General features: G+C 43.9%; 1 protein-coding gene and 1 long non-coding RNA gene across 9 annotated transcripts in view; one reads left to right on the top strand and one right to left on the bottom strand.

Annotated features, from left to right (window-relative positions):
• LOC139554670 (collagen alpha-2(XI) chain-like) overlaps nucleotides 1-19,346 on the top strand; it is a 46,401-nt gene extending 27,055 nt beyond the window's left edge. For all 6 annotated transcript variants that reach the window (XM_071367682.1, XM_071367683.1, XM_071367684.1 and 3 more), the window contains 46 exons: nucleotides 232-276; nucleotides 453-506; nucleotides 1,235-1,279; nucleotides 1,409-1,462; nucleotides 1,655-1,699; nucleotides 1,997-2,050; nucleotides 2,312-2,356; nucleotides 2,529-2,582; nucleotides 2,683-2,727; nucleotides 3,474-3,527; nucleotides 3,764-3,871; nucleotides 4,087-4,140; nucleotides 4,255-4,308; nucleotides 4,469-4,513; nucleotides 4,741-4,794; nucleotides 5,000-5,044; nucleotides 5,159-5,212; nucleotides 5,328-5,381; nucleotides 5,609-5,662; nucleotides 5,780-5,977; nucleotides 6,102-6,155; nucleotides 6,283-6,390; nucleotides 6,508-6,615; nucleotides 6,744-6,797; nucleotides 6,935-6,988; nucleotides 7,112-7,219; nucleotides 7,331-7,384; nucleotides 7,528-7,581; nucleotides 7,819-7,872; nucleotides 7,977-8,030; nucleotides 8,139-8,246; nucleotides 8,340-8,393; nucleotides 8,602-8,655; nucleotides 9,216-9,269; nucleotides 9,428-9,481; nucleotides 9,731-9,838; nucleotides 10,037-10,090; nucleotides 10,260-10,421; nucleotides 11,805-11,858; nucleotides 12,115-12,150; nucleotides 12,675-12,728; nucleotides 14,586-14,871; nucleotides 15,152-15,264; nucleotides 15,372-15,440; nucleotides 15,713-15,949; nucleotides 16,408-19,346. In XM_071367682.1, the coding sequence (XP_071223783.1) occupies nucleotides 232-276; nucleotides 453-506; nucleotides 1,235-1,279; nucleotides 1,409-1,462; nucleotides 1,655-1,699; nucleotides 1,997-2,050; nucleotides 2,312-2,356; nucleotides 2,529-2,582; nucleotides 2,683-2,727; nucleotides 3,474-3,527; nucleotides 3,764-3,871; nucleotides 4,087-4,140; nucleotides 4,255-4,308; nucleotides 4,469-4,513; nucleotides 4,741-4,794; nucleotides 5,000-5,044; nucleotides 5,159-5,212; nucleotides 5,328-5,381; nucleotides 5,609-5,662; nucleotides 5,780-5,977; nucleotides 6,102-6,155; nucleotides 6,283-6,390; nucleotides 6,508-6,615; nucleotides 6,744-6,797; nucleotides 6,935-6,988; nucleotides 7,112-7,219; nucleotides 7,331-7,384; nucleotides 7,528-7,581; nucleotides 7,819-7,872; nucleotides 7,977-8,030; nucleotides 8,139-8,246; nucleotides 8,340-8,393; nucleotides 8,602-8,655; nucleotides 9,216-9,269; nucleotides 9,428-9,481; nucleotides 9,731-9,838; nucleotides 10,037-10,090; nucleotides 10,260-10,421; nucleotides 11,805-11,858; nucleotides 12,115-12,150; nucleotides 12,675-12,728; nucleotides 14,586-14,871; nucleotides 15,152-15,264; nucleotides 15,372-15,440; nucleotides 15,713-15,949; nucleotides 16,408-16,554 (3,561 nt within the window). In that variant the 3' untranslated portion in view covers nucleotides 16,555-19,346. The remainder of the gene's footprint in view (nucleotides 1-231; nucleotides 277-452; nucleotides 507-1,234; nucleotides 1,280-1,408; nucleotides 1,463-1,654; nucleotides 1,700-1,996; nucleotides 2,051-2,311; nucleotides 2,357-2,528; nucleotides 2,583-2,682; nucleotides 2,728-3,473; nucleotides 3,528-3,763; nucleotides 3,872-4,086; nucleotides 4,141-4,254; nucleotides 4,309-4,468; nucleotides 4,514-4,740; nucleotides 4,795-4,999; nucleotides 5,045-5,158; nucleotides 5,213-5,327; nucleotides 5,382-5,608; nucleotides 5,663-5,779; nucleotides 5,978-6,101; nucleotides 6,156-6,282; nucleotides 6,391-6,507; nucleotides 6,616-6,743; nucleotides 6,798-6,934; nucleotides 6,989-7,111; nucleotides 7,220-7,330; nucleotides 7,385-7,527; nucleotides 7,582-7,818; nucleotides 7,873-7,976; nucleotides 8,031-8,138; nucleotides 8,247-8,339; nucleotides 8,394-8,601; nucleotides 8,656-9,215; nucleotides 9,270-9,427; nucleotides 9,482-9,730; nucleotides 9,839-10,036; nucleotides 10,091-10,259; nucleotides 10,422-11,804; nucleotides 11,859-12,114; nucleotides 12,151-12,674; nucleotides 12,729-14,585; nucleotides 14,872-15,151; nucleotides 15,265-15,371; nucleotides 15,441-15,712; nucleotides 15,950-16,407) is intronic.
• A 231-nt stretch (nucleotides 19,347-19,577) lies between these two features.
• On the bottom strand, nucleotides 19,578-24,017 carry LOC139554672 (uncharacterized). 3 transcript variants are annotated; one of them, XR_011670876.1, is made up of 6 exons: nucleotides 22,449-24,017; nucleotides 21,957-22,040; nucleotides 21,765-21,841; nucleotides 20,079-20,121; nucleotides 19,887-19,964; nucleotides 19,578-19,776 (listed from the first exon to the last, which is right to left on the bottom strand). It is a non-coding gene; the product is annotated as an uncharacterized lncRNA (long non-coding RNA). The 3 variants fall into 3 exon arrangements; XR_011670877.1 differs by having other exon boundaries at nucleotides 23,114-24,017; XR_011670875.1 differs by having other exon boundaries at nucleotides 21,957-24,017.
• Between the last annotated feature and the right edge of the window lie 568 nt (nucleotides 24,018-24,585).

Genomic DNA, 24,585 nt, shown 5'->3' with positions numbered 1-24,585 from the left:
CTTCAGACATTGACTTATCAGTCCCATGTCCCCATAGAGATCTGTACACCTATGAGTCTATCAGCCAGAACTACAGTGGCCACTTAACCTAGAACTTCACACACTGAGTTTACCTTCATTTCCCACCATAGTCTTTTAAACGTGATCCTGTTTATCTGTCAAACTCCTTCCTCCTTCCTCACATTCTGTCTCTGTCGTTCACCTTTGTCTGTCTGTGTCTGTTGTTCCCAGGGAGACGACGGAGACATCGGACCCAGAGGACTTCCAGGTGAACCAGTGAGTGTGTTTCTGACACTACTGTTGACATTGGCTCCTTCCTCACTACCATCACCATAAAATGTTTTGGGTGTATTATGTTGTTTATAGTGACTAGCTGTTTTAGCTTGCTTGTTATTGACCAGTTCCAGGCTCCTTCTCTCTGTGTTAGTGTGTTGATTTGCTCTTGTCTTTAGGGACCTCGTGGTTTGCTCGGTCCTAAAGGTCCCAACGGAATCTCCGGACCTCCTGTAAGTACACACATTGGTGCACCACACTGGAATGTCAGTTTACTCAAAAACCACTTGGCTGTGAAGCTACACTGCAAAAAGTAAAATCTAAGCAAGCCTAAATATCTTATATTGAGTGATAATTAACTTAACATTTGTGTTATTTTCTTATTTATTTGTAACAAACTAAATTAACTAACATCATTGGTAGATCATTTTGCTTATTTTAACCTACAAAAGGCTTAATACAGTAATGTATCTTATTTCAAGATAAAACTAAATATATTTTGTATTAATCATCGTATTAAGGTAAATATTTTGAAATAAGATCAATTACTAGTATTAAGACTTTTTTTAGGTTAAAATAAGCAAAAATTATGCAAAATTATGCCAATGACAGTGCCCCCTAAAACATGACCATGACCAAGCAAACCCTGCGCTGGGATAGTTTCACTATCACCCAGAATGACTCATTTACCCTCATACTACCCCTGGAAGTACTAAGCACCCCTAAAGTAGGCAACTATATAACCCGGAACCACAGTGGAACAGTGTCAGTAGACCACATCACCCTCATGCCACTTCCTAAAACAGCCCTACAGTATAGGATCGTGTTCATATCACTTGTACACATCTAGACAGTCATTTTGTAGCAGGCCATTTAAGGTCATGTGTGTTGTTTACCCTGAATTGATAACTAGTAATCTTTTCTATTTATTCAATGTGTTATTTTCTTTTTCCTCTCTCAGGGTGTGCGTGGAAACGACGGGCCCCACGGTCCTAAAGGAAACCTGGTCAGTGACCAGTGAATGTTTTCCCGTCCTTTTGTCCTCGGGGGACACATTGATTTATTCCCATTGAGAGCAAACGATTCTTAAAGTCTCAAACCATCTCTTCCTCCTCGCTCCCCTTTTCTCTCTCAGGGTCCCCAAGGAGAGCCAGGCCCCCCAGGGCAGCAGGGTACCTCAGGAACCCAGGTGAGAGATGCCATAGAGAAGGGGCCACGTTATTGGGGACAGATTTTAGCCAATTGAAACACTTGAAAATAACTCAATATACTATTCTCATTTTCTCCTCCTGACAATGATGTGGGATTACAACTGTAATCTGTGGTATTGCCCAATCTGATCTCTGACCAGATCTGACCGTATGACATGTGATTGTTTCAGGGAATGCCAGGACCACAGGGAGCCCATGGGCCCCCAGGAGAAAAGGTAAGAGAACCAAGTGATCCATGACTGTGATGTGTAATTACTATGTTATGAACCTCCATAAAGATATTCAGTGTCCGACAGGCTTGACCTTTGTCTCCATAACGTGTCACAACCAGTGAAGCGCCATGACGCGTCATATTCAGAATAGGAATTTAGCCAGGAATGTTTAAGGAGACAAAATATCACATTTTGAAAGTGTATGGTATACTTTGTTTCTTAGTTGATGATAATGTTGTTATCCGTATTGTCGTCAGTAAGCAGGTAAGCTCATGACTTTCCTCTCGTCTCCTCTCCCAGGGCCCCACAGGAAAACCCGGTCTGCCAGGCATGCCCGGAGCCGACGGACCCCCTGTAAGTCACAATCTCATTAGTTTATATTGGATTTATCAGTACCGTATGTTATAATAGAACAATGAAAACATTACTGGTGATCTGCAGTTGTTTTAACATGAGATGACCTAAATGCATTGCACAGAATGTCACTGGTCTAAAAGGTAAAGCACTTTATTGCATTTTCCTGGAGAACAGTGGTAAGAATAAATGATCAGCACATGTTGAATTGAAGTTGCCCTCATGCCTTTCTTGACCTCTGCTACTCTCTTCCCCTCACAGGGTCACCCAGGAAAGGAGGGACCTGTTGGCACCAAAGGAAACCAGGTGAGTTCCTCTAGTCATCTTTCTCCTGTACAGTATTCATAGAATGTAGTCAACCTCCCCACCAAAATCCCCACCGCGTCATATGCAAGATGGCTGCCTAATTGTTGTGTCTTACACGTTGTGTCTTGTGTGAGGTAGTGCATCATTAACCCTCTCTTCTATCTTTATACAGGGTCCCAACGGTCCTCAGGGAACTATTGGCTATCCTGGCCCTCGTGGCATTAAGGTGAGATTAGTGTTGTGGCTAAAATCGTCATTCAATGTTATTAATTTGTGACGATAATGCCTGATTAATGACTGACCTCCTAATCGTGCTGTAATTGCAGGGAACTCAAGGTATCCGGGGACTGAAGGGTCACAAAGGAGAGAAGGTAGGTGACCTCATCCAGTGTATCAATGATTGACGAATAGTATATGTGACAATCAAACATCCTATTTTATTTTGGTATTTGGTATTTTATTAGGATCCCCGTTAGCTGTTGTAAAAGCAGCAGCTACTCTTCCTGGGGTCCACACACAACATGAAACGTGACATAATACTGGAGATTAATAGACAAGAACAGTTCAAGGACAGAACTACATCGATTAAGAGTCAAAGAAGTAGCCTCACTTTGAGAACTGATGCTGGCGTCTTAAAAGTGATGTACAATGTTGGTCTTGTGTTAAGATGACAGCAATGCCGTGGGCTAACACCTCTTAAACATGTATGGTAGAATTTGGGTTTGATTAATGGACATACCTTTAGAAATGTTGTAAAGTTGTGACTCTCAGCCCACAAACGTTTATTTTGTGAACAACAAAGTCATTGTAGTTTAAGATATCAGCCCCAGTACTTTTAGTTTAGGACCACTAGGGGGCGTACTGTGAAAGACTTTCAGACAGCAAAGCCACACAGGTGTCACGTTATTTGTCTCTCTCTCCGACCTAAACATGAGAAGATATTGATACTGCTTTTAGTACTTTTCATATTATTTCACAAACATTTTCATCATTCTTTATGTTGTAAGAGTTCACAGAAAGACTTTATTTGAATTTGTGCATTTGAGTCGCCACATATGAAACACTTGATTGACCATAAATATAAAGCCTTTAGCTTAACCACAGTTGTTATTTTTAGGGAGAAGATGGCTTCCCTGGAATCAAAGGAGACTTTGGTGTCAAGGGGGAGAGAGTAAGATTCATTTTGTTTATTAAATGATTCCTCTAAATAATTGTATTCAGGTATTATGTCTTGTTTTACAAGCTCATGTTAAATTTTGTACAGTTATTTGGCATGTTTTTTACCTTGTGGTTATTTGCATACAATTTAATTAAAATGTTAGGTTTATGGATTGATTTGCCTTTAATTGATGCAAATGTGTTTTCTGTACCATTGTTGATTGTTTCCATGTGTGTCCCTGCTGACAGGGAGAGGGTGGAGTGCCCGGCCCCAGGGGAGAGGACGGTCCTGAGGGGCCAAAGGGCCGTGTTGGCCCCCCTGGCGAGCTCGGACCCATCGGTCTGGTCGGAGAGAAGGTGAGAGGATGGTTCATATTCCGTATAACAGAAGTTGGTTTATCTTGATTAAAAGAACACTGTTTAAATGTATCTCATAACACATCTACCTGGTTGGCTAGTGTACACTCATAACAGTTTGACAAACTTTTACATGACGGTGGTTCGATGTTGTTGGATTTTTGTCATTTTGATTGGTTTGTCATAGGGTCATTGATGACTATATCTGATTGCAGGGTAAACTTGGTGTTCCTGGACTTCCTGGCTATCCTGGAAGACTTGGACCTAAGGTAACAACAACCCTGGTTTCCTTCTAATAGTTTACAGGTAACAATTACATGTTAGCTTATTAAAGGGACTGACAATATGGAAGCTGGATCAACCAATGCGTCATGTGTTTTCAGGGCTCCCTCGGTTTCCCAGGATTCCCTGGAACCAACGGCGAGAAAGGAACAAGGGTAAGGTTGCTAACGACGGGAATTAAAACTCTGTTCCGCTGTCAGTCAAATTGTCACTCTATGTACTATGCATGATGTAATCCATGTATAAAGTCAACTGCACTGAAGTTGACACTGATGTTGCCTGTGTGTCTGTCTTACGGAGTCTGTGTTTCTTCAGGGCCTGATTGGAAAGTTGGGACCCAGAGGACAAAGAGGACCAACGGTACAGTTCAACTCTACTCCACTCAATTCCACGTATCTATAACACTGTCGATTATCAAAGTCTCTCTTTATAGCTCATCCACCACTGATTACACCAGGGCTCGTATTGGATAAGGAGCAAACAACAGTTTGGTTAGTTTACTGAGATGAACCAACGAGAAGTGGATCAGAACCACTCAACCAAATGCCCTTATTATTCCTAATTGATTCTCCAACTCTCTCCAATAGGGCCCCAGAGGTCAGAGAGGATCGAGAGGATCTACTGGCAAACCAGGAGCCAAAGTAAGACAATATCTACAATACAATATCAACAATACATCCATCACAGACAATTATGACAAAAGAGATTTATGGAGGTTAACGCTCAACAGCACTGTCAGTTCACCTACAGGCCACCAGGGCAGTCACGTGTCATAATAAGGCTGTAATATTGGTTAGCTGCATCGATGGTAATAATTCTGAGCTTCTATCTCTCTCTTTTTACTAGGGTACATCAGGAAGTGACGGCCCATCTGGTCCACCAGGAGAGAGGGTAGGTTGTTTGAGCTATCGTTTATTTGTTTACTGGTAGACACTTTGTCGTGCCGCTATAGCACACATGTTGTTGAGAGACTTATACCTGTCCTCCTCCCATTGTATCTTTCAGGGACTGCCCGGACCTCAAGGAGCAAACGGTTTCCCAGGGCCAAAGGGACCTCCCGTAAGGCTATTATATACACTCTATATAGCTAGATTCATTTAAGATGTATTTTTATTAGTATCGTTTGAAACTGTAAGTACCTTCTTTCCCTTAACCCTTTCTATTTCCTACCCAGGGACCACCAGGAAAGGATGGACTGCCCGGACACCCTGGACAGAGAGGAGAAGTTGTAAGTCTGTTTTCTTGTCTGGAACATGCGGCCATGTGGGGTACAAGTTATCAGGAATATATGAATCTCATAAACAGTGCCATGTCTTTTGCTCAATTGTGTTCTTTAAAAAAAAAAAATCTACCGTTACTTCCTCACACGATAAACACATTTACCTAAGCTAATTGCATTAGGGGTTACGCAAGGCTCTATTCAAGTCCCAATTCATTTTGTTTTCTCTTCCACAGGGATTCCAAGGAAAGACTGGGCCACCCGGACCTCCAGGTGTTGTTGGACCTCAAGTAAGATTAATGCAACATTTCTTTATTAACATTGTCCAGTGTCCAATGTATGGATTCACCTAACCTTTCCATCTTCATTACTCATTCCCCTCCTCTTCCTCCTCTTCATTGTCCCAGGGTCCCTCAGGAGAGACAGGCCCCCTGGGCGAGCGCGGTCACCCCGGGCCTCCAGGACCACCAGGCGAGCAAGGACTCTCCGGACCCTCTGGCAAGGAAGGAACTAAGGGAGACCCTGGTCCCCAAGGCGGCCCCGGCAAAGATGGACCCCCAGGACTGAGAGGCTTCCCCGGAGAGAGAGGAATGCCTGGCACCCCGGTTAGCAGTCTGACCAATACACTTTCTGCGTCTGATACCCTATTCTCTATGTCCCAGGGTGAGATGTCATATAGTATATAGATTCCACATTTTGTGTTTTAACATGTTCCTGTCTGCTTTTTAGGGAGGCGGCGGACTAAAAGGAAGCGAAGGCCCAGCAGGACCTCCCGGAACAGCTGTACGTCTGACAATAATTCCATCTGAAATGAATCGTTGTGAAAATATGGGAAATAATGTAATGTACAGTATTTGTTGACGTCCACGTCACCCTGGCTTTAATCATGTCTGTAATCATACCTGTGCAGGGATCCCCAGGTGAGAGAGGACAGGCAGGCAGCGGAGGCCCCATCGGACCCCCAGGAAGACCTGGCCCCCAGGGGCCTCCAGGACCATCAGGAGAGAAGGGAGTGCCTGTGAGTACTTTAACAAAACATATCCAATGTACAGAGCTGTGATTTCAGACCGAGTCATTGTTCTTCTCTATTCTCTATGTCTTATATGTTCTCTCCCCCCACCACCTTCCCTCTCAGGGTGAGAAAGGTCCGATCGGCCCGGCTGGTCGTGACGGTGTCCAGGGCCCAGTGGGTCTGCCAGGTGCTGCCGGATCCATCGGAGTTCCAGGAGAGGACGGAGACAAGGCCAGTAACCACCATGATATCTCCATCACATATTCTAATTACTGTGTTTACCACGTGAAACGATATCACAATGCTCATTTCAAACCTCTCGTAACAAAAGCTTTTGTGGTGGATTTTTGGGATTACAGGGTGAGGTTGGAGAGCACGGCCAGAAGGGAGCGAAGGGCGGCAAAGGAGAGCATGTGAGAGACATTACCGCCATTCTTTTACTGTCTGTTCCTTATATCTATTGTGTCTGAACAAGATACTGTAAGTGTGATTGTCTCTGCTAAAGTGCAGTGACGCCATTTGCTCACGATAAAACATTGTGTGTCAACAGGGTCCTCCCGGTCCACCAGGGCCAATGGGTCCACTCGGTCAACCCGGCGTTGCTGTAAGTAGAAACTCCATCAACAGACAGTGTGTTATCAATATTGCATTGGACACATAGGAATTCATAGCATGGTGCCCCTCGGAGGTGTTGCCTTCACTATTCCCCTCTGTCTCCATTGTTCAGGGAGCTGATGGAGAACTAGGAGCCAGAGGTCAGCAGGGGCCATTTGGGGCCAAGGGAGATGAAGGATCAAGAGGATTCCCAGGGGCCCCAGGTCCCATTGGACTGCAGGTATGATGACGGATTTCTGTTGTGACTACATGATTTTAGCCTCATTACAATAGTCTTGTGATTGTGACTCAATAGGTCAATGGCATCTCTAACCGTGAATGTATCTTGTAGGGATTGCCAGGCCCATCAGGAGAGAAGGGAGAGACGGGAGATGTCGGACCAATGGTGAGAGTCGACGACAAATTGGAGCAACCCAACAGATGATTGGATCTCATCATTATGAAGCCAATCGTAATAGTTCAGGAAGAGGTATTGTTAGCATGAATCACACTAGGATATTGCTAATCTCATCCTATCCGTCTCTTTAGGGTCCACCTGGACCCCCAGGACCCCGTGGCCCTGCTGGTTCAAGCGGCGCTGACGTGAGTCCCAATCTTTTCTCAAAACTTTCCAGAAGTTTCTCCTCGCCGTAGAATAATCATATTGAATTATTTCATTGTAATGGAGTTTTTATGCTCTTGGTGATATTATGAAGCCATCCCACATGAAGACCTACTGTAGTCTCCCTGTTGATTTGAAGTCATATATGTTATTATGGGTATGACTCTTGTTGTTTTGATATTATTGATGCAATTATGTTTATTTGTTTTTTTATTCAGGGTCCTCAAGGTCCTCCTGGTGGTGTGGGTAACCCTGGAAACCTGGGAGATAAGGTATACATAAATTCACATTAACTTGATTGAAATGTTCAATTGTAATCGTTAGAATATGCGTTTGTGTGTACATGTTCTGAGAACTGAAAACATTGTGTTGACAGGGAGAGCCTGGCGAAGCTGGACCACCTGGAATCGGAGGAGAGCCAGGAAAGAAGGTGAGACATAGATCTTTTGGTTCAAACTGTATTGTCCCATACGCACGTATTTGTTTCTATACGTGGATGCATTGTACTGCGAGTGACAGTGTTGTTGTCCAATGGCAGGGCCCACGTGGAGAACACGGAGACAAGGGAGAGGCGGGACAACCTGGTACTTCTGGCCCTGCTGGTGGAAGAGGAGGCCCTGGAGACGACGGGCCCAAGGGAAACCCTGTATGTCAAATATACTCAACAGATAAATCTAGTAATACTGACCACACTAAATGTTTTTGTGTCTGACTTTATGCCATTGTGTCTCTCTCCTAGGGCCCTGTTGGTTTCCCTGGCGACCCCGGTCCCCCTGGTGAACTCGGTCCCGGAGTGAGTATCTAAACGCTTATCACACACGTTTCATTTGATCTGTTTTGTTGTGGTAACATATATTCCAATTTGTGTGTTCATAGCGTTTCAGACCGCTGGTGTTTCTATGATTGAGTGTCTTGTTCTATTAACAAACCCCAAGAAGTATCTACTTTTACACCATCTTAGCAATTACCATATCTCTGATAACTCTGTTTGTCTTCTTCAGGGTCAGGACGGAGCAAAGGGAGAGAGAGGAGAGGACGGTGAACAAGGACAAGCTGTAGGTGGCCTAGTACTCCAACATCTATTTCATTTTATTCCTTCACTGTTGCTATAGTTACTACATGGGCTCTTCCAGGACTCTCCTTCATCAAGTGCTTTGATGAATTGGATGTTACTGGGTCATATATTGTCTGTTCACGATCGCTCCTATGCGAAATGGCTCCCTGCAGCATTCAAGAGTAGTGTTTGTAATGTCGAGCACATCCTCTTAAGATGTTCCCAAAATAATTCAAACTTAGGCAATGTAACGGGGTCAGAGTTTAGGGGACATCGTGGCCATAAGTATGCAAATCCCAAATCTAAACCATCTCAGTTAAAGCCCTAGATAAGTGTATTTTCCATCTTGAAGCACCTGTTGAAACATAAGATGACACTGCGAGATTAAAGTTAATGTCCTTCCTAGCAGATCGCCCTTAGGGCCTGTCTAGAATATAGATTATTATGTAACTTCAAAAAAACAGCTACCCGTATGTATATTTTGGTTCAGTTCTTTATAGTTAATATTGACCCATTAAGGTCACTGAAGTGTTCTAATCATGCTCATGCTCTCTGCTGTAGGGATCTCCTGGACCCACTGGTGAGAACGGACCTCCTGGTGGACCAGGAAAGAGGGTAAGATCGTTCACCGCACCAGGCCAAACTGCAACTATCATCCACAGTCATATCTGTTGGTTTTCAATGTATACATTTTGATAGATGCTACAGGTGGCCTATAACCAATCATAAAAACGTTATAACGTTGATAATATTACACATCGCATCTTTCCTAGGGTCTTGCTGGAACGAGAGGACCAGAGGGACGACAGGGAGAGAAGGGAACTAAGGTAAGAGTTCAAAGGTCATCGTTCAATGTGTTGGCACTGGCAGTTAACCCTGTGGATCGTTATCTATCCTAGTGATAGTGAGTCACAGGCCATGCCAGACAGACCTGAAACCAAATGTACATAGCTCTCTCTGCTGTCAATCATTTTCCAAATATATTAATTTGCTCCGCTCACGACACTCATTGGGGATTTGGAATATTGGAGTTTATCAATGTCTGATGGTTTTTTTCTGCTCTCTTTTTTTCCCAGGGAGATCCAGGTGCCAACGGACCTCCAGGAAAGACAGGCCCCGTCGGACCTCAGGGTCAACCAGGCAAACCAGGAACTGAGGGTCTGAGAGGACTCCCTGGATCAGTGGTGAGGGAGATGAGCCCACTCTTCCATGGACAGACTGAGCTATTCAGTCTGTGGTTCAGTCTACTGTTGTAGAGTCTGTCTGTCTGCCTGTCTGCTCTATAGGGCCTAATTTAGGCTGCTCACTACTACCATGAGCTTCAGTGTAACGGAGCTGTTTGATGCGTTTGTCACTAACTTGCTTCTGATGATCTCTTCAAGGGTGAGCAAGGTTCTCCGGGCCTTTCCGGCCAGAAGGGACCACCCGGACCGCTGGTGAGATAAGACACTGATATCTACATGAATATATCTATAATAGATTGTATCTTCCACACCGTGTTGATCTATTGGCATACAGGGCTATATTGATGCTTCAAGTGAAGATACTCACGTCCTTAATCGATAAAGCTGGAGTACCATCTCTCTCTCTTTCTCTAACTTCAAGGGACCGCCAGGTTTGCCAGGACTGCGTGGCGAGGGCGGTGACAAGGGAGAGAAGGGCCACTCGGGTCTGATTGGTCTGATTGGGCCCACCGGAGAGCAGGGAGAGAAGGGAGACAGGGGACTGCCAGGTCCACAGGGGACACACGGATCCAAGGGAGAGACTGTGAGTGACACCTGTCTCTCCTTAGCTGACATTATAGAGCTTTGAAAGAAAGGTCGCGGGTTCGAATCCCAAGCCGACTAGGTCCAAAATCTGTCGATGTGCCCTTGAGCAAGGCACTTAACCCTAATTGCTCCTCTAAGTCACTCTAAGAGCGTCTGCTAAATGACTCAAATGTAAAGATACCGTATATTTTCTCTAAGGATATACACACACACACACACACACACACACACACACACACACACACACACACACACACACACACACACACACACACACACACACACACACACACACACACACACACACACACACACACACTGGAAATACTGTTATTCTGTCAGTACGACACATCCCTATTGAACATGTGTGATCCCGCTTTCCATAGCCGATGTGAGCAAGACCTTTAAACAGGTCAACATTCACAAGGCCGCGGGGCCATACGGATTACCAGGGCTTGTACTCAGAGCAGGCACGGACCAACTGGCAAGTCGCTTCACTGACATTTTCAACCTCTCCCTGACCGAGTCTGTAATACCCACGTTTCAAGCAGACCACCATGGTCCCTGCGCCCAAGAATGCGAAGGTAACCTGCCTAAATGACTACCGCCCTGTAGAACTCACGTCGGTAGCCATGAAGTGCTTTGAAAGGCTGGTTATGGCTCACATCAACACCATCATCCCGGAAACCCTAGACCCACTCCAATTATCATACCGCCCCAACAGATCCACAGATGACGCAATCTCAATCGCACTCCACACATACACTGCGTATGGCCTAGTACATCACTGGGGCCAAGCCTCCTGCCATCCAGGACCTATATACCAGGCGGTGTCAGAGGAAGGATCAAAAAATGTTAAAGACTTCAGTCACCCAAGTCATGGACTGTTCTCTCTGCTACCGCACGGCAAGCGGAACCGGAGCGTCAAGTCTAGGTCCAAAATGCTCCTTAACAGCTTCTACCCCCAAGCCACCCAGACTATTTACATTGACCCCCACCCCACTTTGTTTTTACACTGCTGCTACTCGCTGTTTATTATCAATGTATAGTCACTTTACCCCTAGCCTACATGTACAAATGACCTCGACTAACCTGTACCACCGCACATTTACTCGGTACCGGTACCCCCTGCATATAGCCTCGTTATTGTTATGTAATTCTATTATGTTACTTGTTTTTTATTTTCTTTCGTTTATTTAGTCAATATTTTCTTAACTGTATTTCTTGATCTGCATTGTTGGTTAAGGGCTTGTAAGTAAGCATTTCACGGTAAGGTTCGGCTCAATTGACAAATACAATTGGATTTGATTTGTATTCTATGTCACCCTTCAACAAACAGTTCAATGCTGATGAATTTGTTGTGTGTTAACTGTGTTTTTAGGGTGTTTCTGGAGGCACTGGGCCCATCGGTCCTGGTGGCCCTGCTGGTATGCCCGTGAGTACCAGTTCTACATCCTGGTTCTTTCATCAGTATATCATGTAACATCCTCTATCAAGCTTCTGGTATTCTCAAAACAGAACCTGTAACATAGAAAGATTTCAGCATGAACATATCCATGCCTTTTATACTTTACATAACTCTGTTATGTCACTAGTAATTAGATTCTCCTTTTTTTCAATGGTTTTATAACAATGGTAATACTTATCTTCTATTGAATGATAATCATTCATTTCCTGTTCCTCTTCCACAGGGTCCCGAAGGTGTGAAGGGAGCTAAGGGTTCTACAGTGAGTAGAACCCTTTCCTCAAACACTCTTTGTAGTGTACTATCTGCTTCAATATTATAATGCGTATTGAGTTCCATGTGCAGTGTATTGAGTCCCATGTGCAGTGTATTGAGTTCCATGTACAGTGTATTGAGTTCCATGTGCAGTGTATTGAGTCCCATGTGTAGTGTATTGAGTCCCATGTGCAGTGTATTGAGTTCCATGTGCAGTGTATTGAGTCCCATGTGCAGTGTATTGAGTTCCATGTACAGTGTATTGAGTTCCATGTGCAGTGTATTGAGTTCCATGTGCAGTGTATTGAGTCCCATGTGCAGTGTATTGAGTCCCATGTGCAGTGTATTGAGTCCCATGTGCAGTGTATTGAGTTCCATGTACAGTGTATTGAGTCCCATGTGCAGTGTATTGAGTCCCATGTGCAGTGTATTGAGTCCCATGTGCAGTGTATTGAGTCCCATGTGCAGTGTATTGAGTTCCATGTGCAGTGTATTGTTTAATCTCTAATGCCTCCTGTCTCTGTGTTCCAGGGAGGAGCTGGTCCCAAGGGAGAGAAGGGTGTCTCAGGACCCCCCGGATCTCCAGTGAGTACCCATCCTTTGCGTAATCAGTTTACTCCATGAAACCAATTAAATTTTACCCCCATTTTTCAGTTTAGTCCAGTTTAGATCTATGTGCAGTTGCTTACATCATTTCAGAGCATAGCATATATCTACAGTGCATTCGGAAAGTATTCAGACCCCTTGACTTTTTCCACATTCTGTTACGTTACAGCTTTCTTCTAAAATGTATTAAATCGTTTTTTTTCGGTCATCAATTTACACACAAAACACCATCATGACAAAGCAATAAAAGAAAAATTACATTTTTGCAAATGTAATAAAATAAAATAAATCACATTTACATAAGTATTCAGACCCTTTATTCAGTATTTTGTTGAAGCACCTTCGGCAGCGATTACACCCTTGAGTCTTCTTGGGTATGACGCTACAAGCTTGGCACACCTGTATTTGGGGAGTTTCGCCCATTCTCATCTGCAGATCCTCTCAAGCTCTGTCAGGTTGGATGGGGAGCGTCGCTACGCAGCTATGTTCAGGTCTCTCCAGAGATGTTTGATCGGGTTCTGGCTCTGGTTGGGCCACTCAAGGATATTCAGAGACTTGTCCCCAAGTCAGTCCTGCGTTGTCTTGGCTGTGTGTTTAGGTTTGTTGTCCTGTTGGAAGGTGAACCTTCACCCCAGTCTGAGATCCTGAGCGCTCTGGAACAGGTTTTTATCAAGGCTCTTTCTATACTTTGCTCCATTCATCTTTCCCTCAATCCTGACTAGTCTTCCAGTTCCTGCTGCTGAAAAACATCCCCACGTTATGATGCTGCCACCACCATGCTTCACCGTATGGATGGTGCCAGGTTTCCTCCAGACATGATGTCTTGCATTCAGGCCAAAGAGTTCAATCTTGGTTTCATCCGACCAGAGAATCTTGTTTCTCATGGTCTGAGAGTCCTTTAGGTGCCTTTTGGCAAACTCAAAGCAGGATGTCGTGTGCCTTTTACTGAGGAGTGGCTTCCGTCTGGCCACTCTACCATAAAGGCCTGATTGGTTGAGTGCTGCAGAGAGGGATGTCCTTCTGGAAGGTTCTCCCATCTCTACAGAGGAACTCTGGAGCTCTGTCAGAGTGACCATCGGGTTCTTGGTCACCTCCCTGACGAAGGCCCTTCTCCCCCGGTTGCTCAGTTTGGCCAGGTGGCCAGCCCTAGGAAGAGTCTTGATGGTTCAAAACTTCTTCCATTTAAGAATGATGGAGGCCACTGTGTTCTTGGGGAGCTTCAATGCTGCAGAAATGTTTTGGTACCCTTCCCCAGATCTGTGCCTCGACACAATCCTGTCTCTGAGCTCGACGGACAATTATTTCCACCTCATGGCTTGGTTTTTGCTCTGACATGCATTGTCAACTGTGGGACCTTATATAGACAGGTGTGTGCCTTTCCAAATCATGTCCAATCAATTGAGTATATCGTAGATAGACTCCAATCAAATTGTGGAAACATCTCAATGATGATCAATGGAAACAGGATGCACCTGAGCTCAATGTTGAGTCTCATAGCAAAGGGCCTGAATACTTATGCAAATAAGATATTTCTGTTTTTTGTTTTTTTATACATTTACAAAAATTTCTACAAACCTGTTTTTGCTTCGTCAATGTGGGGTATTGTGTGTAGATTGATGAGGGGGGTGGGGAATTATTTAAGCCATTTTAGAGCAAGGCTCTAACGTAACAAAATGTGGAAAAAGTGAAGGAGTCTGAATACTTTCTGAATGCCCTGTATGTATATTAAAAGTTTTCAGTTCAAACATAAATAAGTTCAATGTTTCATAAACCTATGAATCTCATTAATCATTATCAACCAATAATAATCTTTCTCTGTGATCCTCCTCCAATCAGGGTCCTCCAGGTGAAGTCATCCAGCCAATGCCCATCCAAATCTCCAAGAAGTCCAAGCGCTCCATCGACGCCAGCCGGATGCTGTTTGAGACAGACGCAGAGTCGGCTGCAGCCGACGCCACAGGCACAGAGTTCCTGACAGGCAGTGAGGGCATGGAGGAGATCTTCGGCTCACTGAACTCGCTGAGACAGGAGATCGAGACCATGCGCTTCCCTCTGGGCACCAAGGAGAGCCCCGCACGCACCTGCCAGGACCTCAAACTCAGCCAGCCAGAGCTCAAAGACGGTACGACGCTTTCAGGCGTAAAACTATTCACAAAAAATGTGGCAATTCTGACTTTACACAAGGATTTTGTTAGAGACAGAGGAACTCTTACGAAGACATTCATGAGGTTCACTTTTAACTAAAGTCTACGGGCCGGGGCTGGGTTTCTACTAAGCTGACATAAACAATTGTTTTAAAATCTATCTGCAATATTAAAGCTCATCACCCATAAAAAATTTTTAAAAGCATTTGAATTTCTTGGTGTTTAAATCGTGCCTTATCTCTCTGCTCCCCACTGTAGGAGAGTACTGGATCGACCCCAACCAGGGTTGCTCTCGCGACTCTCTCAGGGTGTTCTGCAACTTCACCGCCGGTGGGGAGACGTGTCTGTACCCCAGTAAGACCGTGGACACGGTGAGAAGAGACTGAGCTCATCAGTCAATAATGTACACACTAACTCTACCCTGAAGTAGCTGTGTTTAAACATCTATACATCTAATTGTCTCTATTTCTCTTCCTAGGTAAAGCTCAACTCTTGGACCACGGAGAAACCAGGCTCCTGGTACAGTGAGTTTACAACTGGCAGCAAGGTTAGTATGGGTTCATTACACCACCGTGCAGAATCCCAGAGGGACATTCATTATGGTCCATATGTGTGCAATGTTTGACCTGGATATCAACAAATGCGTGAAGATAAAGGTCAATCAGAAAAATTATCAATGCATTATCATAACGCTCTGCCACTAAGGAAAGTGTTTATTTAACGTCATGCGGACATATCTAACTCTCTGCTTATAATAGAGTTCACCTCTACCAGCTTCATCAGAGTTTATATCTCATGGGATATCCTCTTTCCCCCCAGCTTTCGTACGTGGACTCTAATGGCGAGCCGATCGGCGTGGTCCAGTTGGGCTTCCTGCGGTTGCTGAGTGTCCAGGCCCGCCAGAACTTCACCTACCACTGCCACCGCTCCGTGGCCTGGGCCGACCGCACAGCCAATAACGGCCACAAGAGGGCGCTGCACTTCCAGGGCGCCAACGATGAGGACCTCAGCTACGAGACCAGCCCATACATCAAGGCCCTGGTCGACGGCTGCTCTGTGAGTCTTATTGAATTGGTTTATTTAAACAGTGTGGTCCACTCAGTAAAAATCGGCAGTGTTTTTCAGGGAATCATGGGAACCAAAAGTAATCTCTCTAGTTTACTCACCTCTCTGTGCGCGGACATTCAAGTTATGGATGTGTACCTCGAGTATCTCAAAAATAAACTAAGAAACCTGAGATTTTGGGTCTCTGGGGGTATATCCCCCCCTTAGTTTTCTTTAAAGGAACATTTGTCAGAATTCTCTGAATGTTGCTCTATTTTCAATCTGATGTAGGCTAATTTAATATTTTTAATCTCAGCAGTCAATAAGAATAAATGCCCATACAAAAAGTATTACAATGGAACTGTATTTTTCCATTACACACAATAAAAGTGAAATATCGAATCCTAGGCAGATACTCTTGCCTCAGATGTAGTGATCTCACCTGTCTCTCTGTTTCTGTCTGTCTGCAGTATCGTAAGGGCTTCGACAGGACAGTGGTGGAGGTGAACACACCCCAGGTGGAGCAGCTTCCTCTGCGGGACCTCAAGATCACAGACTTTGGGGAGAGCAACCAGAAATTCGGCTTTGAAGTGGGACCTGTCTGTTTCCTGGGCTAAAACACCGTGCAGAGAAATGAGAAACACCTACACATATAGAATATACACTTACACTGATGCACACACACACTCTGTCATACACACACACTCTGTCACACACACACTCATGCACTTAACACAAACATTGACACATTTACATAGACATGGCAATATACAGTACATGCCCAGTAATTTGAACATTTATTTCAGGACATCAAGCACACTCACATACACAAACACACACACACACACACACACACAAATACTGTTGTGAAACGGACATGCACTCACTCAAGTACATGCCCAGGGGATAACATCTCCCAATTAGAAATGGACGACAAGAGAAAAGTAGAACGCAAACATTCTCGCAAAGAGGAGACCAAAGATCGATTGCAAGAATGAGAGATGGCGTTCAGACCGTCAACAGAATAAAACAGTGTTCTTTTCCAACGAACAGCTGGGTCAAAGACCCGTCTCCTCTTTCCGTACACGCCAGAGCCCCCTGTCGCGGACCCCCCTCTCACTCCTCTCTCCTTCCCGCTGTCTCTCTACCGAGTTGTCTCAGCCACTCTACCTCTCTGCTTCGCCCTCACCACACACTTGTACCTCTCCTGCATCCAAGCCCCACCCCATCCTACGCCTCATTTTCTGCCTCGCCGCATTAAGGGGAAACCAATGAAGGAATGGGAGTTCCACGAAGGCCTGGCGGATCAGAGACGACCAGGAAAGTCTACTGTACGTCCATGTTGTCTAGCGAAGTGAATGTTCTCTTCATCATCTCCACAAGGAAATTCTATACCAAACAAACCAACCATGCCGACTAACATCACAGTTATCCTAAAGCAGGTCAAATACAATACAGGCGGATGAATAGAAACGTTACGGTGCTTTGTGGAGATGGAGTGGAAGCAAAGCTGTGAGATCTCTAGCTTTAACGCGGCTTTAACCTAAGGTGTGACTATGAACAGCTCTTTACTCAATACTGTAATAATATAGTCCTAACAGCAACGTACTGTCTCTGAACTGTATGGCTGTTTATTATTGGGCCAATAATGTTGCATGCAATGGGACGGAAGGGTGTCTATGCCTTCTCCAAGTATCAATGAATCAAAAGCCATTAACCTTGTAAATTGTACTGAACTTGATGTGTGGAACATTTATTTGTAATCATTGTCACAGCTGTCAGACAGGCCAGAACTGTAGTTCCTAGACAAGCGAATAGGCCAGAATGCCATCAAACCAGTCCAGTACTTACAGGTGTGATGCCTGGAATTTCATTATTGTTTTATGTAGAACACAGGGTTACATCCCAGGATTTGTGACATTCCGTCTCTTTTCAAGCAGGGAAGGTATCAGGGTTAAATGTGTATATGAGCTCAATAGATGACGACCAAACGTTCTCTCTTACAGCGGTGAATAAATGCATGCTTTCAAAAACTGTGGCAAGGTGCTAATTATACCAAAGCGTTAATATATTCAGCGTGAATAATTCAAGTTTGTCTCCATCACAGCCACACGATGTTGTCACCAGTTCTCCGACTGGAAATGTGCAATCGAATCCATTTGTACAGACATAGTGATATTCTATTGTATTTATTGAAAACAAGCAGGGTGCTTCAAACAACGACAAACCAAATATGACAGTCGAATGTGGTATTTCATTTTGTATTTATTTCCCGTAGTTCTCACTTGACGGTCTTAAAACAATTAAATACATATTAAACTAACACTAAACCGAGTTATCTGTGCACACCCCCCTTGGTGTATGAATGTCAACAGTTCTGGTGGGGGGAAAAACGAACATATGTGGCCATATCTCATTGTAACCATTTAGCATTCATCGACTGTACTGTGCTGTTATGATTGCTTCTATTGTAATGATTAAATGGTGACTCTCTTTTGCGGTTTGCCACTGCTTGGCTGAGCTGTGCTGCAGGAGTATGGCGAGGGCGACAAACAGACACCAGGATTCTACGGTTGTGAGAATACAGCGGGCAGGGGACAGCTAGCGGGAGGGATGGAAAATTCTAGCAACCACCTGGGGAAATATTACAAATATTTTGTTTAGAAGTAATGTAATGTGGCTATGGGGTTGTATATCATTATGGGTATTTTGGTTTGTCTGTTTTGGTTGGGTTTTTCTTTTGATATTGTAGAGAAGGGGGGATTGACAAACTAAAACCTGAGGTGATTCTCGAGAGAAAATTACATCGATTGGTTTGTTTTTTTGTTAAAGACAAACAAATATTTCAACAAAATATGGTGCTGAAAAGACAAAAAGTATTATTTTATAATGTAAGTAATTTTAAATGTTTTGTTTCTGTAATATATCATCTTTTTAAAAATAGCTTCTTGACTCCCTTGTGTTTTTTCCTAGTCCCTCTGTTTCATCCTCTCTCAACTGGCTGGTGTTGCATGTTACCCAGAGCTACACAATAGCTAGTAATGATTTTATTTCTCTCTTCATTCTGCATACAGCAGCTCAGACAGCTGAATATAACCACATCATTCACAATCTCCAGTGAACTTACCACCTGTGTGTGAACACAGAACCAGTCAGATCCCAACCTTATTTCCACTATATCACCTCACCAGCCCCCCCCAAAAAATCACTTCTAGTGTTTACACCTGTTTGATTCTGATCTATGGCTGGCTCCCTCTCCCTACCCTTTTCCCCTCTACCGTCCACTGCTCAGTGTTGTTTTCCTTCTGTTTTCTGTTAGTTTTTGTTTTGCTTTAGTTTCACTGTCTTGGTTTGTTCTTGGCTTGTTGTTTTCTGTTCAACGTCTCCAATTAAACCACATGCCAACGCATTTTCTCTGTGTGCATACTGTATTCATACTGTATTCCTGTGTCTTTGTATGTGTGACGTCAGTCTTTACTGTTTTCAAACATCTAAATCCAACCGTGTTAGTAATGACTGGTATAAGTTTCACTAGCGAAATGATAGTAACTGCACCTAAATGTAGAGGGTTAAGAGACGTAACTCGGTTACATTGGGAAACCACTCAACTCCGTCTCGTGAACTCTCGCCACAACAAAAGTTACACAGGTTTTAATTTATTGCACAAACACATTTACACTAAGATATTGACTAGATTTACAAAACAAGATTAATCCCCAATCAGTTGTATTATCACACGCGAAGGCACAGTGTGAACGTTGAATCAATATACAATTACTGGACCTAGATGGGATCTTCATGAGGATGATGGAAAGTTGTCTCAGCCAATGAAAAGGCCTCTGAAGATGAGAAGGGGGAAAAAAGTGTTAACAGGACAGCAGCGGGTAACGTAAAAGGCATTTCCTGTTAAACATGAATCATTATAATGTATTTCAGGTGGGTCCATTACCTGTTACTTCAATACTGGTTCCAGTGATGTAGCCAGAGTCCTCTACTGGAAATATGCATTAGGATCCATCAGCTTCCTCTATACACAGAGAGGGAGAATGGTTAGGTCTTACAGCTTGACTATAAAAGGTACCGAGTTCTGCATTTGTGATGTGATCTATAGCATAGAGGGTTGTGTATACAGTATTCCTACCTGCAGGCTCTCCCATCCTCCCCAGTGGCACCATGGACGTAAGCTGCAGACACAAAACAAAACACAGCAAGTTAAATACACACTTCTATACAAAAAACATTTCAGGGGGTGACTTTCTATATCTGATATAAAAGGAGAACTCAGTCGTAGCTGACTGATTACTTTCTCTGGCATTTTATCAGTCATGGGTGTGGTTCTGAACCCTGGTAAACACAGTCACACCGGATCCCACATCTGGAGAAAGAGAGCAGTTATAGATCATATCCACCCTGGGCCCGGTTCCCCAAATACATCCCATACTTCAATCCACCCTGGACCCGGTTCCCCAAACACATCCCATACTTCAATCCACCCTGGACCCGGTTCCCCAAATACATCCCATACTTCAATCCACCCTGGACCCGGTTCCCCAAATACATCCCATACTTCAATCCACCCTGGACCCGGTTCCCCAAACACATCCCATACTTCAATCCACCCTGGACCCGGTTCCCCAAACACATCCCATACTTCCATCCACCCTGGGCCCGGTTCCCCAAACACATCCCATACTTCAATCCACCCTGGACCCGGTTCCCCAAACACATCCCATACTTCCATCCACCCTGGGCCCGGTTCCCCAAACACATCTTAAGACTAAGTTCATTAGAACCTTCATAGGAGCATTGTTAAATCTCCGAGCTGTTTCCCAAAACAGCTTCGCTACTGAAGTTGCACTCTAAAACACTTGTTATCTACCGACTGCCTCAGACCACTCATAGAACAGATAAGTGGTTGTTGGATGCCTTCTTTGCCCCCTTCTGAGTCACTTTTAACACAGAAGATCTCCGCTAAACATAAATAAACCGCTTGATTGTGTCTCTCTGTGAACGCCAATAACTTCAGAACGGAGTTGGCTACAAATACAAAGTTGCCAATGTCTTTGCAATTGTTACAAACGAGTAAAGGATAAAAGATGCTTCAAATTAACACCGAGATGACGGCATAAAAAACATACAGGAGGCTTAAAGGCTACATAGGCCTGTATATTTTAATCAATTGAGTTCTATTTTGCTAATTGTAGGCCCCACTGTCTATAATTTCATGATGGTTACAACATGTGCGCAATGATGTGCCAAATCTGTGATTAAGTTATTATAGTGTAAGCATTACAATAAGCCAACTCAATATTTGCAGCCATATAGGTGATAATATATCTCTAGGAGCTGATCCATCGTCAGTATTGTGGACTAATTCTAATGTTAAGGTAAGATTTGAATGGAGAAAACTGATCCGAGAGCAGCGCTGCCTTTCTTCCATCCTATCAGATGGACACATGCTCCAACAAAGTACTTAGCAAACTTTATTTCTGCCTGGTGTTTTGGGAAACGCATGTTACATCTTCAGCCGTAGGAACGATGGATTGCTAAAACACTCGTAAGCCTAAGTTCCATCGCTTTCGGGAAACCGGGCTCTGTTCACTACAGAATGTTTATAGCCTATTTATCTTCTCTCTATTGGTGAATGGGTCAGTTTTGGGGTGTTGAAATCAAATGCAGGGTTGTGTTCAGTAGGCACAACACAGAAGAAAACTGCCCAAAAAGGGTAAGTAGCATCTCAACTTAATATGAAACGCACATTTTTGTTTCTGTTTCAAAACATTTTGTTACGGTTTGCCCTAATGAACACAACCAAAATGTGCCTCACCTGCTCAGCTAGTTGGCTGCAGTTCTGGTCAGGCCCTCCACAACTGCTTTGGATATTTGGATATCAATATTGCCCACCTGGTAACAGGCAGAAACACAAAGAGAAAATTAAAGAATGGCAAGAATGAATGTAAGTCTGTTGAAAGTTAATAACCTATGCCTGGAGGGCCAATAGTTAAATTGTCAGACTTACCTTGCCCACAGTAATGATGGAGCGTTTAGGAGCTCCACTGGCAACCAGAGCCTTTCCAACAGCCTGAGTCAGGAGAAATGTAGCCTGGGAGATAGAGGGAAAGATAGAAGGATTTGTAGAATACGAGGGTAAGAAACACTATTTACTTTAACATTTTAACTCTCTGATTTCGGGGTGTATCAACATAAGTGTCACTGAACCTAAAGAGAGTATTTCTGTCTGTAATAAATACCATTTGTGAGGAAAAACAAATTCTGATTGGCTGGGCCTGGCTCCCCAGTGGGTGTGCCTATGCCCTCCCAGGCCCATCTATGGCCGCACCTCTGCCCAGTCAGTCATGTGAAATCCATAGATTAGGGCCTAATGAATTTATTTCAACTGACTGATTTCCTTCTATGAAATGTAACTCTTTGAAATGATTGCATGTTGTGTTTATATTTTTGTTCAGTATCAATAGATTCCGGTCAGGACAATAAGAACAAAGGGTCATACCTTTAGATGACTTGGATAACCTTGTCAAAGTCCTCGTCCTCCATTTTCAGGAATATCTACATATCTACATATATATCTACAGTGCATTCAGAAAGTATTCAGACCCCTTGACTTTTTCCACATTTTATTACGTTACAGCCTTCTTCTAAAATGTATTCAATTGTTTTGTCCCTCATCAAAAGGGAAGGTGAAGACAACTGCATTTATGTCCAATAAATATTGCCTACTATAAAGAAAATGAGAGTGTATGTTAAAGTGAATTTAAATGGGATATTGTCATTAAGGTTTCATTAGCCGTCTAAAATCAGTTTGCTATGTTGCTCTTGAATTACCACAGGACAGAAACAAAACATTTTCAAAGCAAACATGCTCACAAATGTCTGCAAGATGATACACCGTAACGGTGATGTAGCATAGCTGAAACAATGTTATAATGTTGCAATGTTACAAAGAACGTTAGCTACAATATTGCACTGCAGCGAAATAAAACGATTCATGCCCAACAACTAGCCCAAGGTTTAGCTACAGCAACCACAAGATAGTGCGCCTAGATAAGCACATCTACCCTACTAATTCCCTACAGAGAACTGCAGTTATATTTACATACTTTACATATGTATTAAGTTGCATATAAAGGCCGACGAGGCGTGAAAGACGACACTAACCCATGATAACTGTCAACCTTGATATGAGCCGTGTTGTGGCCGGCATGAAGATTGAGTCGTTCTCTCTTGATCCAGGAGAGGGAGCCACAGGACAGGTTTTGTTCGCCATCATTTCTGTGACTCCTCTTCTTCTGTTGGTTTAATGGCGAACTACAACCGAAAAAGGTGTATTTTGCCGCCACCAACTGGATGGGTTGAAAAACAAGGTAAAAAGAAAACCCATATGTGATACGGAAAACTAACTTAATCCACCCAAATAATAATGATATACTTACAAATCCAAACCAAAACTCCCACTTATTCCTTCCTTCAAATCTCCCTTCTCGGGCTCTAGGGCCTCAGAGGGTGGTACTACTTGTGACAATACTCCATGCAACTCCATGCAACTCCGCCGAGAAATCTTTCAGTCCCAGGAACCGCTCTGCCACATCCACATTGATATTAATTTTCCTGGACATCCTCTCCACCTTGGCAGTGCCATTAATCACCATAGCTATAAAGGCCACAAAGTCCACCTTCTTAACCTTTAAAATATCAGGGTCCTGCTGGTGAAAGGAAACCCCTGCAGCCTGCAGTGAAGGCCTATCCACCGCCATGGATTCCTCAGGAGCACCATTCAAACCCTCAACCCTTTAAATAGCCGCTGCATATGAAATTCTCTGGACAGCCCTGACTTTGGCCACCTCGTTCTCTTTTACCCTGGTTGGGCGTTCCAAAGACGTGGCTTCATGGTTCTCACCACAGTTGCAACATGCCACATTTTCATCCATTTTAAAACATGACATGATCTTATCCACAACTTGGACATCTTGGCTTCTCCGTTCTGCAAACACTTGAAACATGTCCAATAGCTTTACAGAGATCACACTGCATTGGTCTTGGGATAAATGCTCTGACTCTGTAGTTTGTACACTGCTCAAAAAAATAAAGGGAACACTTAAACAACACAATGTAACTCCAAGTCAATCACACTTCTGTGAAATCAAACTGTCCACTTAGGAAGCAACACTGATTGACAATAAATTTCACATGCTGTTGTGCAAATGGAATAGACAAAAGGTGGAAATTATAGGCAATTAGTAAGACACCCCCAAAAAAGGAATGGTTCTGCAGGTGGTGACCACAGACCACTTCTCAGTTCCTATGCTTCCTGGCTGATGTTTTGGTCACTTTTGAATGGTGGCGGTGCTTTCACTCTAGTGGTAGCATGAGACGGAGTCTACAACCCACACAAGTGGCTCAGGTAGTGCAGTTCATCCAGGATGGCACATCAATGCGAGCTGTGGCAAAAAGGTTTGCTGTGTCTGTCAGCGTAGTGTCCAGAGCATGGAGGCGCTACCAGGAGACAGGCCAGTACATCAGGAGACGTGGAGGAGGCCGTAGGAGGGCAACAACCCAGCAGCAGGACCGCTACCTCCGCCTTTGTGCAAGGAGGTGCACTGCCAGAGCCCTGCAAAATGACCTCCAGCAGG

The sequence above is a fragment of the Salvelinus alpinus genome, chromosome 26, assembly GCF_045679555.1.
Source record: "Salvelinus alpinus chromosome 26, SLU_Salpinus.1, whole genome shotgun sequence".
Taxonomy (NCBI): domain Eukaryota; kingdom Metazoa; phylum Chordata; class Actinopteri; order Salmoniformes; family Salmonidae; genus Salvelinus; species Salvelinus alpinus.
This window is presented reverse-complemented; position numbering and strand designations above follow the sequence as displayed.